The sequence below is a fragment of the Kogia breviceps genome, chromosome X (assembly GCF_026419965.1).
Source record: "Kogia breviceps isolate mKogBre1 chromosome X, mKogBre1 haplotype 1, whole genome shotgun sequence".
NCBI classification, from domain to species: Eukaryota; Metazoa; Chordata; class Mammalia; order Artiodactyla; family Physeteridae; genus Kogia; species Kogia breviceps.
In genome coordinates, this window is record NC_081330.1 from 41,728,031 (window position 1) to 41,741,627 (window position 13,597).

The 13,597-nt window shown below is 41.0% G+C and overlaps 1 protein-coding gene and 1 long non-coding RNA gene across 3 annotated transcripts in view; one reads left to right on the plus strand and one right to left on the minus strand.

The window, feature by feature from the left end:
• Positions 1–13,288, plus strand: part of LOC131747875 (uncharacterized) — a 52,881-nt gene extending 39,593 nt beyond the window's left edge. The window contains exons 2-4 of the long non-coding RNA XR_010838714.1: positions 9,307–9,394; positions 10,325–10,505; positions 13,162–13,288. This is a non-coding gene — a long non-coding RNA (uncharacterized lncRNA). The remainder of the gene's footprint in view (positions 1–9,306; positions 9,395–10,324; positions 10,506–13,161) is intronic.
• Positions 314–3,208, minus strand: TCEAL4 (transcription elongation factor A like 4). 2 transcript variants are annotated; one of them, XM_067023839.1, is made up of 3 exons: positions 3,096–3,208; positions 2,449–2,521; positions 314–2,071 (listed from the first exon to the last, which is right to left on the minus strand). In XM_067023839.1, exon 3 carries the CDS (start codon positions 2,048–2,050, stop codon positions 1,334–1,336), a length of 717 nt encoding a protein of 238 aa, XP_066879940.1. In that variant the 5' UTR covers positions 2,051–2,071; positions 2,449–2,521; positions 3,096–3,208; the 3' UTR covers positions 314–1,333. The 2 variants fall into 2 exon arrangements, with proteins under 2 accessions (XP_066879940.1, XP_066879939.1); XM_067023838.1 differs by having other exon boundaries at positions 314–2,076; positions 3,096–3,185.
• Positions 13,289–13,597: the final 309 nt, after the last annotated feature.

The following is a 13,597-nucleotide window of genomic DNA, read 5'->3' on the forward strand; positions in this document are numbered from 1 at the left end:
ATAATTCTGTAAATCTACAACTGTCCTAAAATAAAAGTTTATTTAAAGAAACACTATAAGCAAAAAAAAGGCTAATGAAGAGCCAGAGGAAAAAAATCACATAGGTAGATGGGTCTGCTGAAATGATAAGCCAGGGCTTAACAGGAATTTCCTAGGGGACAGCTCCTTCTAAGAAGAAAATGTCAGCAGACAAGAGATTTACAGGTGAGAATAGCACAGCATCTGGTCACTCAGATTTTTCTCCTGGCTCAATCTCCTGTATCTAAATCCAGTGGAGAGGGCTGTATGCAAAAACACACACAAACCAACAAAAAACTTGGAAAGGTGTGTTTTATAAGAACTTCATAAATATCAAGGCCCAAGCGACAATTGGGTGCTACCCATCGGAGTTAGGGAAACTACTGTAGGTAGAGAATTCTCCACCCTTCTGTTGTGACACTGTGTTGCTTTAGTCCATCATGATCTCCAGCACATGAGCAGCAGTGGGGGCCTTAGGAGGGTACAGGACAAACTAGAAGAGGCACAGCGCCCAAGAGTCATGGCATTACCCAGGGGAAAGTGGCACCCACCTCTCAGCTGTCTGGACTTAATCCTGGACACACGTGAGAGCTCCTCTGGCCCTCTCCCAAACATCTGATGGGGTTCTGGTCCTGCTAGTGCAGGAGAGAGGGTAGGAGCCAGCCTAACACAGTTCACACACTCAGCATCTCATCGGATATTCTCCACAGCCCTCGAAGGCAAGTTTTATCCCCAATTCACTGATGCTAAGACTCTCCCTTACAATAATGGATCTGTAATAATTGCCAGGTTGATTCTTCCAGCTTTGAGTCCCAGAGGTAATGTGACTTTTACTTATCATTTCATGTCCTGACAACAGAAATTTTGTGTCTCCACTGCCTTCATAAGCTGAACAGTACATTTGATTGCTTGGTATTGCTTTCCTATTTTTTATCTTTTATTATTGTTATGATAAAAGTAATCTGTGTTTTTTTAAGATAATATAAACAGATGAACAAAAAAACAGAAAAAAATCACCCATAGATAACCACTGTTAATCTTTTAGTAGACACAGCTTTCCGAGTTTTTTCTGTACATGGATCACTAGGTAAGTATCTTTGTAGTTTTACAAAAATGGACTGATGCCATATATATGGTTCTGAAAACTTTTTTAAAACATTTTACAATGCACCATAAACATTTTTCCATGCAATGGATGAAAATCTGCTACTGAAACACACAGGGCTGCAGTTGGATAAAGAGAGTGACACCTAAAGCATAATATTAGCATAAGGTTAAATACAGCACAAGGCCTTGCAAATGCCTGCCAGGGGTACTACACAAAAGGAATGTCTTCAAAGCCCCTTTGTGGGGCCCTGCAGCCACCCCTGAGTTCCCTTGGGCCCCTCGGGTGGAAGGGGTCCTGTAAACTTTTTTGCATCCACATAAACCCCCCCAATTTCTGTCTGGTTTTCTTCACCTCATCCTCCACCCTGGCCATCTCGTCAAATTCTCTTATCATCTCTTCATTGCTCAAATGCATATCGTGTATGGCCTCCTTGTATTCCTTGAGACACTGAGCCAGCCCCTTGTTGGTTTTTCTTTTGGCCTTCCTGGGTACATCATCCCCAGCTGGGCGCTTTCCTGCAGCCCTTGGTTCGCTGGCTGGCTTTTCTTCTTTTGGCTTTCCCTCGCTCACTGGCTTTCCCTCACTTACTGGCTTTCTCTCACTCTCCGGTTTTCCTTCTTTTGGTTTTCCCTCACTCACTGGCTTTCCTTGGCTCTCTGGATTTCCTTCTTTTGGCTTTGCCTCACTCTCTGGCTTTTCCTTATCCTTTAGTACTTCCTCATCGTCTGTCTTTCCCTTGAGATCTGTCCTTCCCTTGTTTTCTAACTTTTCCTTGTCTTCCACAGTACAAGCTACTCCCGGCTTTCCCTCATCCAGTGGCTGTTCTTTGTTTTCCATCTTGCCTTGGTTCTCAGGCTTTCCTTTGTTTTCCATCTTGCCTTGGTTCTCAGGCTTTCCTTCATTTTCACTGCAGAGTTTTTCCATGTTGAGTGTCCCTTGCTTTTCCTGTCCTGGGGATGGGGCAGGGGGAAGAGAAGACAAAGAGGAAACAAGGGAGACTGAGAGCTTGGGGATGGAATGCAGGTCCGGATGGTAGCAGATGGTAGCAGTCGCTTCTCGCCCCTTGTCAGGGGTCCCCGGACCTGACCCGGCCCTCCTAGTGTGCCTTGTGCCCACCCTTTACCCCACCATTCCTCGTGCACACGTGAGCCAACCATTTCCCAGACAGACCCTGCCATTTTCCCCTATGCTTGCTCAGCATAGCAGAGTGTGTATAAATGTGTTGGGAAGTGAGCAGTGGGGCCCCCAATTCTGCCCGGACCGTGCCCTCCACACTCCCCACCCCTCTGGGTCCCTGTCCAGTGCCCTCCTCCTTCACTGACCTGCGGGGATTCTGGACAGGTTCCTCCTCTTTCTCTAGCCCAGTAGAGCACTGGGAACAACAGACACGTACACCTGCAGACAGGAGACCGGGGATGAGGCATCGGTGGATGCACAGGGACTCGGGTCCTTATTCCGAATCCCGGTCCTCCTCACCCAACGTTTTCCTCCCCCACCTCCTCCGCCCCCACAGCACCCCAGCCGCCATTTCTTTTCACTCCTCAGGCGCCAGACCAGGTTGTTTTCCAAACTAATTTTGGATATCTGCGCCCTTCTCCCCCAGAGGAAACTCGGCCCCTCACCCTTGAGGTCAACTTTTTACTCTACGCCCAGAGTGCCAGAGGGGGTTTATTTCCACTGTCTCACTGCTGGGGCAGCCCCCAACTCATCATCTCCGGCTCCAAAATGGAAGGAGGGTAGAGAAGAAGTGTGCAGAAAGGCGAATGGGTATTGGGGTGTCCGCCTTCCCCACCCTCTGCCCAATGGCCGCTTGCTCCCTCTTTGCCGTTTTTCTCACCGCCATCTCTATCTACACTCTGGCCAGCTCCCCTCGACCCGGACCCCATCCCCAACCTTTTTCATTTCCGCGCCCGTTCCTCCTCCCCGATTCCAGTGTCCCGCAGGCAGCGACGAGAGCTCTCACACTGACCTGAAAGAACCTGGAGCAACAATTATGGGCTCCCAGACGGCTCCGAGTCCGACAGCAGGGAGGGAGGGCTGGCACCCGGACCGGTGCCCACTTCGGAGCCAGGCGGTCACGTGAGCGCTGCGTCACCCGAGCTCCGCCCTGTCACCCCGCCCACCAGCCGGAGTCGGCCAGCCGCCCACCGCCTCCCTCCAGCAGGTTCCCCCGCCAACCTCTCCCGGCCCTTTTGTCCTTTTCCTCTTCTTGAGAAGTTGGTCAGAGAAAGAATTTTAATAAAAAACACAGAAGCTTTTTTTAATGGACTGGGCAGTCCGGGGGAGGAGTCTATAACGTTGCTCTTAAATTCCGTTGAGAGAACGTAGACTCACCAATGAAATCTTACGAATGTGAACTTTAATATTGTACAAAGGGTAGAATATTGCACTTCAGAAAAGATTAAGAAAAATGTTCCCGTCAAAATGAAGTTGTCCCTTTTTCCTGGTATGCGCAAACATAAATTTTCTAATGAATTAAATATTTAGATCTGAAAATGAAATATTTGAAGCAGAATGAAAATGATTTTTTTAAGTGAGAGACTGAATACACAACGGACAATGACCAGACCATATATGACAATAGAATTGTGACCCACAACCTCTGTAGCAAGCAGCCCGGCAAGCCAAACCACAGCCTCTGCAGCAATCTTCAGGACTTGATCAATGACTGCCAGCCTCCCTATTTTTGCCCTGCCCCAAGTAGAGAAACCTAAATATGCTCCCCAAACCAGTAACATAAAATACCGCTGCTTCTAGTTACCTGGCTTCCAGCTTTTCCCTGACAACAACTTCCAATCAGAGAAAACCTGGTCTTCCTTTTTTTCACTCTAAAGCTTTCCCATTCCCTTGCCTGTCTTTAAGTTTCTGCCAAACACAAGTTAGGGTAGCTAATTCCCTTGTTATAACAAGCTGTGAATAACTAGCCTCTGCTTTTACATAAGCTTTCTGTTTAGAAGGTCTTTAAAAATATAATAACTGAAAGTTAAACAATTAAGAACAGCATTGATGGATTTGATTACATTAAAATGTGTAACAGATTTGTTAAGGGATTGGGGACACATGCATTTCTCCCTGCTCTTTTTTTTTAAATTTATTTTTTATTGAAATATAGTTGAATTACAATGTGTTAATTACTGCTGTACAGCAAAGTGACTCAGTTATACATATATATATATATATATACATTCTTTTTCATATTATTTTCCATTATGGTTTATCACAGGATATTGAATATAGTTCCCTGTGCTATACAGTAGGATATTGTTGTTTATCCATTCTATAAATACCAGTTTGCATCTGCTATCCTAAACTCCTGCTCCTACCCTCTCTCACCCCCCTACCCTTCCTGCTCTTGTTGAGTGTACTGGTAAAATTTTCTGAAGGGCAACTTTGTAAATTGTTTAAAAATAAAAATATTTTATATTTTGGCCCAGAAATTCCACCTCTAATATTTACCCATGGAGATAATTAGTAAGGTGCTAAAATAGAATCTTATGTTTTAAAACGTTTTATGGTTTTAAATTCCCATAACAATTATTTATTATGCTTTTATCCTTTGCTGGAACTGGGGCTCCAGTAGTGATTCTGTAGGCTTTGTTTATAAAGGGAAAAAAATGGAGCATCACAATTGTCCATCGGTACAGATTTAGTTACATAATCTTCTTAGTACATTTGTTTACCCTGGTTATCTTTGGACATTTGGTTAGAAAAATAATCTTTTTATGTTGGGTGCTCAATATGCAGTAAAAATAATTATTAACTATCCATAATCCCAAATTACTGTGGATGGTGGGACACAAAGGATAACTAGAGGATGTGGTATTGACCTCTAGAGAATACCACCTATCTGCCAGGCATTATGCTAGCTACCTTATCTTATCTGGTGTAGATTTCATTTATATCTGATGGAAGAACTCATACTTCAATGAAGTGGAATGATTTATAAAGCTACAATCTTAACTCACTGTAGTACTGGAATAAAGATAGTAAGAGGAATCAAACAGAGCCCACTAACATCCCCAGGTATAAAAGTTTTTAGTATATGATAAGGAAGCATTTCTGATCAGTAGTAAGATATAGGTTATTATGGAAATTAAACTTGTATAATTACTTTAATAGTTAAAGGAAAATGAAGAGCCATATTTTCTGACATACACTTAAATGCTTTTCAGATTAGGCAAGAAAAATGAAACAAAAGGTATCCAGATTGGAAGGAAAGAAGTAAAACTATCTCTGTTTGCAAATGACATGATCATGCATATAGAAAATCCAAAGGAATCCACTAAAGAACTATGAGAAAGAAAGTGTTCAGCAATGTGGTAGAATACAAGATCAACATACAAAAATCAATTGTGTTTCTATATGCTAGCAAAGAACAATTCAAAGAGGAAACATTTCCATTCAAAATATCATCAAAAAGAGGAGACTTCCCTGGTGGTCCAGTGGTTAAGACTCCACGCTTCCAATGCAGGGGGCCCAGGTTCAATCCCTGCTCAGGGAACTAGATCCCACATGCATGCCGCAACTAAGAGTCCACATGCTGCAACTAAGAGTCTGCATGCTGCAACTAAAAGATCCTGCAAGCAGCAGCGAAGATCCCATGTGCTGCAACTAAGACCCAGGGCAGCCAAATAAATAAATAAATAAAAATTTAAAAACCTGCTTAGATTTCAAAAAAAATCATCAAAATGGGTAAACCATTTAGAAATAAATTTATTTTGAAAGTGCAAGACTTGTATACTGAAAACTATAAAATATTGTTGAACAAAATTATAGAATACCTAAATAAATGGAAAGATAGCCTACGTTCATAGATTGGAAGACTTCATATTGTTATGATGGGCAATACTTCCTAAGTTGATCTACAGACTTGACACAACCTCTATCAAAATCTCAGATGGTTTCTTTGCAGATTTTGATAAGCTGATCCCAAAATTCATATGGAAATGCAAGGAACTCAGGATAGACAAAAACAATCTTGAAAGGGAAGGATAAAGTTTGAGATCTCACACTTCCAGATTTCAAAACTTATTATATAGCTACAGGAATCAAGACAATGTGGTACTGGCATAAGGACATATAGACCAATGGAACAGAATTGAGAGTACAGAAATAAACCCTCAGATTTACAGTCAGTTGATTTTCAACCAAAGTGCCAAGAAAATTTAGCGGTGAAAGAAGAATCTTTTCAACAAATGATGGTGAGACAACTAGATATCCACATGCAAAAAATGAATTTGGACTCCCATTTCACACCACATACAGAACTTAACTCAAAAAAATAAAGTCCTAAATATAAGAGCTAAAACCATTAAACTCTCAGAAGAAAATAAAGGTGTAATTCTTCATGATCTTGGATTAGGCAATGGTTTCTTAGATATGACACTAAAAGCTCAAGCAATAAAAGAAATATAGAAAAATGGGACTTCACCAAAATGTAAAACTTTTGATTTAAACAACACAATTAAGAAAGTGAAAAGACAATCCACAGAAAGGGAGATAATTTTTGAAAGTAATATGTCTGATAAGGGACTTATATCTAAAATATACAAAGAGCACTTACAACTCAATAAAAAATAAACAATTTAAAAATGGGCAGGGAATTCCCTGGCACTCCAGTGGTTAGGACTCTGCCCATCACAGCCAAGGGTGTGGGTTCAATCCCTGGTCAGGGAACTCAGATCCCACAAGCCAAGCAGTGTGGCCAGTAAATAAATAAATAAATAAATACATACATAAAATTAAAATGGGTAAATCATCTGAATAGATATTTCAGCAAAGGAAATATACAAATGACCTATAAGCACGATGTTCAACATCATTAGCTGTCAGGGAAATGCAAATTAAAACCACATTGAGATATCACTTCATACCCACTAGAATGGATATAATAAAAAAAGGCAGATAATAACAAGTGTTTGCAAATATGTAGATAAATTAGAACCATCACACAGTGATGGTGGGAATGGGAAATGATGCAGCCACTGTGGAAAACAGGCTGTCTGGCAGTTTCTCAAAATGTTAAACCTTAAGTTATCATATGACTTGACAATTCCACTTCTAAGTAAAGATCCAAGAGAAATGAAAAAATACGTTCACACAAAAACTTGTAAGCAAAAGTCCTTGGCATCATTATTCATAATAATTAAAAAGTGGAAATATCCCTAATGTCCATCATCTGATGAATGGATAAATAAAATGTGGTATAATAATGGAATACTATTTTTCAATAAAAATGGAATGAAGAGCTGATATATGCCAACAGGCACATGAAAAAATGCTCAACATCTCTAATCATCATAGAAATGCAAATCAAAACCAGAATGAGATATCACCTCACACCTGTCAGAAAGGCTATTATTGAAAAGACAACAAATAACAAGTGTTGGTGAGGATGTGGAGAAAGGGAGCCCTCATGCACTGTTGGTGGGAATGTAAATTGGTGCAGCCACTATGGAAAACTGTATGGAGTTTCCTTTAAAAACTAAAAATAGAACTACCATATGATTCAGCAGTTCCACTCCTGGGTATTTATCTGAAGAAAACAAAAACACTAATTACAAAAGATGTGCACCCTTATGTTCACTGCAGCATTATTTACAATAGCCCAGATATGGAAGCATCCCAAGTACCCATCAATAGATGAATGGATAAAGAAGATGTGATATATAATGGAATATTACTCAGCCATAAAAAAGAATGAAATCTTGCCATTTATGAGAACATGAATGAACCTAGATGTTATTATACTAAATTAAATAAGTCAGACAGAGAAAAACAAATACTGTATGATTTCACTTATATGTGGATTCTAAAAAACAAATGAACAAACATAACAAAACAGAAACAGTTATAGATACAGAGGACAAACAGGTGGTTGCCAGAGGGGAGGGCTTTGGGGGGAGAAATAGATGAGAGAGATTAAGAGGTACAAACTTCCTGTTGCAAAATAAATGAGTCACAGGTATGAAATGTGCAGTGTGGAATATAGTCAATAGTAATGTAATATATTGGTATGGTGACATATTGTGACCTGACTTATTGTAGTGATCATTTTGAAATGTATAGAAACTCCAAATCACTATGTTGTGTAATAGGAGCTAACTTAGTGTTGTAGGTCAGTTATACCTCAAAAACAAATCAACAGGGCTTCCCTGGTGGCGCAGTGGTTGAGAGTCCGCCTGCCGATGCAGGGGACACGGGTTCGTGCCCCGGTCTGGGAAGATCCCACATGCCGCGGAGCGGCTGGGCCCGTGAGCCATGGCCGCTGAGCCTGAGCATCCGGAGCCTGTGCTCCGCGACGGGAGAGGCCACAACAGTGAGAGGCCCACGTACCGCAAAAAAAAAAAAAAAAAAACAAACAAACAAACAAAAAAAAAACAAATCAACAAACTGATAGAAAAAGAGATCAGGGGCTTCCCTGGTGGCGCAGTTGTTGAGAGTCCGCCTGCCGATGCAGGAGACACGGGTTCGTGCCCTGGTCCGGGAAGATCCCACATGCCGCGGAGCAACTAAGCCCGTGAGCCATGGCCGCTGAGCCTGTGCGTCCGGAGCCTGTGCTCCGCAACGGGAGAGGCCACAACAGTGAGAGGCCCTCATACCAAAAAAAAAAAAAAAAAAGAAAAAGAGATCAGATTTGTAGTTGCCAGAGTGGGGGGAGGGGGGAATTGGATGAAGGCAGACAAAAGGTACAAAGTTCCAAATATAAGATAACTAATTACTAGGGATGTAATGTACAACATAAGTATAATTAACACTGCTGTATATTATATATGAAAAAGAGAATAAATCCTGAGTTCTCATCACAAAATTTTTTTTCTATTTCTTTAATTTTGTATGTACATAAGATGATGGGTGTTCACTAAACTTATTGTGATAATCATTTCATGATGTATGTAAATCATCAAATCATTATGCTGTACACCTTAAATTTATACAGTGCTAAATGTCAATTATATCTCAAGAAAACTGGAAGAAAATAGTGGTAATAATAATAATAAAGAACCTAGCAGCTGAATACTTCCTGAATATAAAGTGATCATTTTAAGCTGCTAATTTTTGGAGTAATTTGTTATGCAGGAATAGTAACCAGAACAACCTAAAGAAAGGATATGATAATACCAAATATGATAATAGATAGTGCACATAGCCTAAAATATTTACTATCTGGTCCTTTACAGAAAATTTTGTCAGTCCATGTCTTAGACCAAAGGGAACAACTAAACCTCCACCACCACCACAACCATCATCATGAAGATATGATGCTGAGTAAGTACTAATATAGATGCATATCAGGGTACAGGTAACATTTCATTCAATTAAGGGGAGTAACTTTATTTAACACGATTTTAAACTTACAAAAAATTATTCTGTGTATTTTTGAAACAACTAATTCTTGAGTACTGGAAACCCATAAAGTAAAAATTGATGGCATAGTGGAAAGAGTCTAGAATTCAGACTTTGCACTTTAAAAAAAGTATTTAACTTCTTTTAGGCCCAGTTGGTTTGCCCCTCTGTGAAATGGGAGAATGGATAACAATCAAAAGACTGACAGCATCAAGTGTTGGCAAGGATATAGAGTAACTGGAGCCCACATACCTACTCTAGGAAGTGTAAATTGATACAGCCACTTTGGAAAACTGTCGTTTTCTACTAAGGCTAAACTCTCAAATACGTTTTGACTCAGCAGTTGCACTCTTGGTATATTTCAACAGAAATATGTCCTTGTTTACACCAAAAGATGTGAACAAGACTGATTATTAAGCTCAAAACTTAAAGGAATGCAAATGTCCATCAACAGAAAAAGAGTGTTATAGTCCTATAATGCATTACAATACAGACATGAAAATGAACAAACTACAACCACAAACAACAACATGGGATAAATATCACAAATATAACACTGATACTTCCATTTTAATCCCTCCATCTCTCTCCTCCCTACAAAAACACATACCTATGGAGTCACAAATGGGGGCAGATTTGAGGCCACAAGAAAGAATTTAAGGAGAGGGAAAAGCAGAAGCAGCCCCTAGAACTCAACCTGATGTCTGACATCCCCAGCTGTTGGAGTTTGTTAAGGGAAAAACATTATGCATTTTATGCTTATGAATTTTAATTTTAATTAATTCTCCAAATGGAGATTGAGATGGGTCAAACAAATTAATACTGTATTAGCTTTTTTTTTTTTTTTTTCAGTACGTGGGCCTCTCACTGTTGTGGCCTCTCCCGTTGCGGAGCACAGGCTCCGGGACGCGCAGGCTCAGTGGCCATGGCTCACGGGCCCAGCCGCTCCGCGGCATGTAGGATCTTCCCAGACTGGGTAACGAACCCGTATCCCCTGCATCGGCAGGCGGACTCTCAACCACTGCGCCACCAGGTAAGCCCTAGCTTTTATTTTAAAGTATTTCCTGTCAAGCAGATTGATGCAGAGAAGCACAGTTTCTATACACTTCTAATAGGTTCAAACACTCAAAGGCTAATACCATGTCTGATAGACCAGACAGTAAAGTGAGATTCAGGAGATCACCTGGGTCCTGGGTCAGTTCTGACCCAGTAGCTGTGTGACCTTGGGTAATGCCCTTCACCTCTCTGTGAAGATCCCATCTGGGAAAAGACACTGTGTTCCTAGAAGGGATAGAATTCACTATGCCAGTCCAATTATTTTAACAAGAACAATAACTATGAATCGTATGCTTTCTTAAAACAAAATTCCCAGTGGTGTATGACAAAATACCTGGTCGAACATCATGTCCACCCAAAGTCATATGGTCACCACCTAACTTCAATTTCCAAGAGCTGACATTGTTCACACGTACCTCAGTATAAGGAACCTTTTGAAGGAATACTTAGTGACATCATGGGCAGGTTTCAAGATTTCACAAGAACTTTAGGGCAACAGCAGAGTGGTGAGGGGCAGGACTGAGCATGTCATGACCCCCAGATGGATGCTAGGAGGCATGGCAAGGACTGGATTGACAACCTGCTAGAGGAGAGTACAGAGCTCCCACGCTCCACTCATGCCCACCAGTAATCCTAGATTTGCTTTTAAAATCCCTCATATTAAGGAGAAAGCATAAATGGCTATTTTTTCAAACTTCCTCCTCCCCGACACCACATTCATTCCATTCTCTTCTTATCCAGGAGTGACCAGTCATGATCGAAGAGGAGGAGGGCGATGATGGGTTAGGAATCACGACCAACCCCATTTTATTGGCCCCTGTCCTGGAGACAATTTTAGTGAGATTTCCATCCTGCCAAGTTAACGTGGTGGGTTTTATTTTGTCAGGCATATATGCTGGAAGGTGAAAAAAATAAAATCAACTTAATATTCAAATAGCTTGAGGAAAAGGATGGTGGGGGAGAGTCATATTTCTCTTATCTATTACCATGGTTCATTTAATATGATTAAGAGGCAGGTCCTTCATTGGCTGAGCCAGTGGAGAATGGGGCATGAACTGCTCTCATTGGACTCTCCCATCATCAGAATGATGCATAACTGCAGGTCATTAAGGTTTAGGTTTTTTAAAATGAAAGATTATAGATTGGAAAAGAATAAAAGCAAATAAATCTGAATGTAATAGAATAGTAATTTCAGGGCTTCCCTGGTGGCGCAGTGGTTGGGAGTCCGCCTGCCGATGCAGGGGACGCGGGTTCGTGCCCTGGTCCGGGAGGATCCCGCATGCCGCGGAGCGGCTGGGCCCGTGGGCCATGGCCGCTGGGCCTGTGCGTCCGGAGCCTGTGCTCCGCAGCGGGAGAGGCCGCAGCAGTGAGAGGCCCGCATACCGAAAAAAAAAAAAAAAAAAAAAAAAAGAATAGTAATTTCAGAGTCTTGGAATATGGACAAAGATATTGTTTTTTGAAATTTTTGATTTATCTACTTCTGGGCTTTTAGTTTGTTTCTTTTATTTATTAAAATCAATTCAAAATAAGTTTTATTCTGTTAACACTCTTTCTCCCTGATTCATGCTTACAATGTTACTTACTGTAGTTAAAGCCATTTCCCTTATTTAGCCTTTTTTTTTTTTTTTTTTTTTTGCGGTACGTGGGCCTCTTACTGTTATGCAGCAACAAAGACCCAATGCAGCTAAAAATAAATAAAATTTTTAAAAAAGTAAAGACAAACAATTTTAATCTTGGTTAACTTTTAAGGATATTTTACATTTTTCATAAATATACTTATTTTTGTTTGTGTTCTGTATTTGGAGACTGGTTTTGCCATTTTTCCCTTTTTGGCAATTCACTGAGGCTTTTGTTCAGAATTGGAGCAGTGGCTTTCCAGGCAGGTCCCTTGTTTTCCAGGAGCTCATCCCCTAAGTCGGAGAGTTCCTGTTCAAGTCAGCGTGGCTTAGCGCAGGATATTAGATTCTGGGTTGGTGGACAAATGGCCCAAACATGGCCAGCTTCATTGCTCTGGCATTATGTACCTGGGTTACAGAAGTCATAGTCTCAAAGACCTGAAGCTGAATTTTCTACAATTTAGGTGCTGTAGATGTCTCCTGCAAAGCGGTTTCTCAGTGGAGGCTACAGGAAGCTTTTAGATAGTCCAGTTATTTGATGCCTTCTAATTGGCTCTTGACAGGTAGAACTACCCAATCACATTTAACCGCGTAGGGCTTATTGATAGGGTTTCCTGCATTACATTTCATTCAGTCAGATGTTGCCGGTACTCAATACCTCATCTGCATACACGGTATGTAAATAGCTCGCGGTCACTACCACCTTTCTCTTTGATTCTTAGGTATTGGAAAACTATGTCCCTCATGGCTGAGCATTCTTCTAAATCTATCTTTGCCAAGAAGGGCTTCAAGAAAGCCACTTCCAAAACAGAGAAGGGGGAGATGGATAGAGATACTCTAGTAACTATTACTCCACCCCTGTCTACAAGGCTCTGAAGCAGGTCCACTCTAACATTGGTATTTCATTAAATGTTATGCACAGCATGAATTATTTTCTTAACAATATCACTGGGGGTATTGCAGACTATTCCTCCCTCCTGGCCCGCTCCACCAAGTGCTCTATCATCACCTCCACAGAGATCCTCATCTCTTTGTGCCTGCTGCTGCCTGGGAATATCAGAAAGCATGCCGTGTCAGAGGCCACCAAGGTAGTCATCAGAAACACCACCCGCAAATGAGCTGCCTCCAGACCAGCTGAGCATTGCCAACCAAAGGCTCTTTTTAGAGCCACCTCAGTTTTCTTAATAAGAACTGTATTCTAATAAAGTTTGATCTACTTTATTTTTATTTATTTATTTATTTTTTTTAACATCTTTATTTGAGTATAACTGTTTTACAATAGTGTGTTATTTTCTCTTTTACAACAAAGTGAATCAGTTATACATATACATATGTTCCCATAACTCTTCCCTCTTTTGTCACCCTCCCTCCCACCCTCCCTATCCCACCCCTCTAGGTGGTCACTAAATACAGAGGTGAACTCCCTGTGCTATGCTGTAGCTTCCCACCAGCT

Coding starts and splice junctions, on each gene's coding strand:
- TCEAL4 (XM_067023839.1), bottom strand. CDS start 2,050: ATGGAAAAACTCTGCAGTGAAAATGAAGGAAAGCCTGAGAACCAAGGC.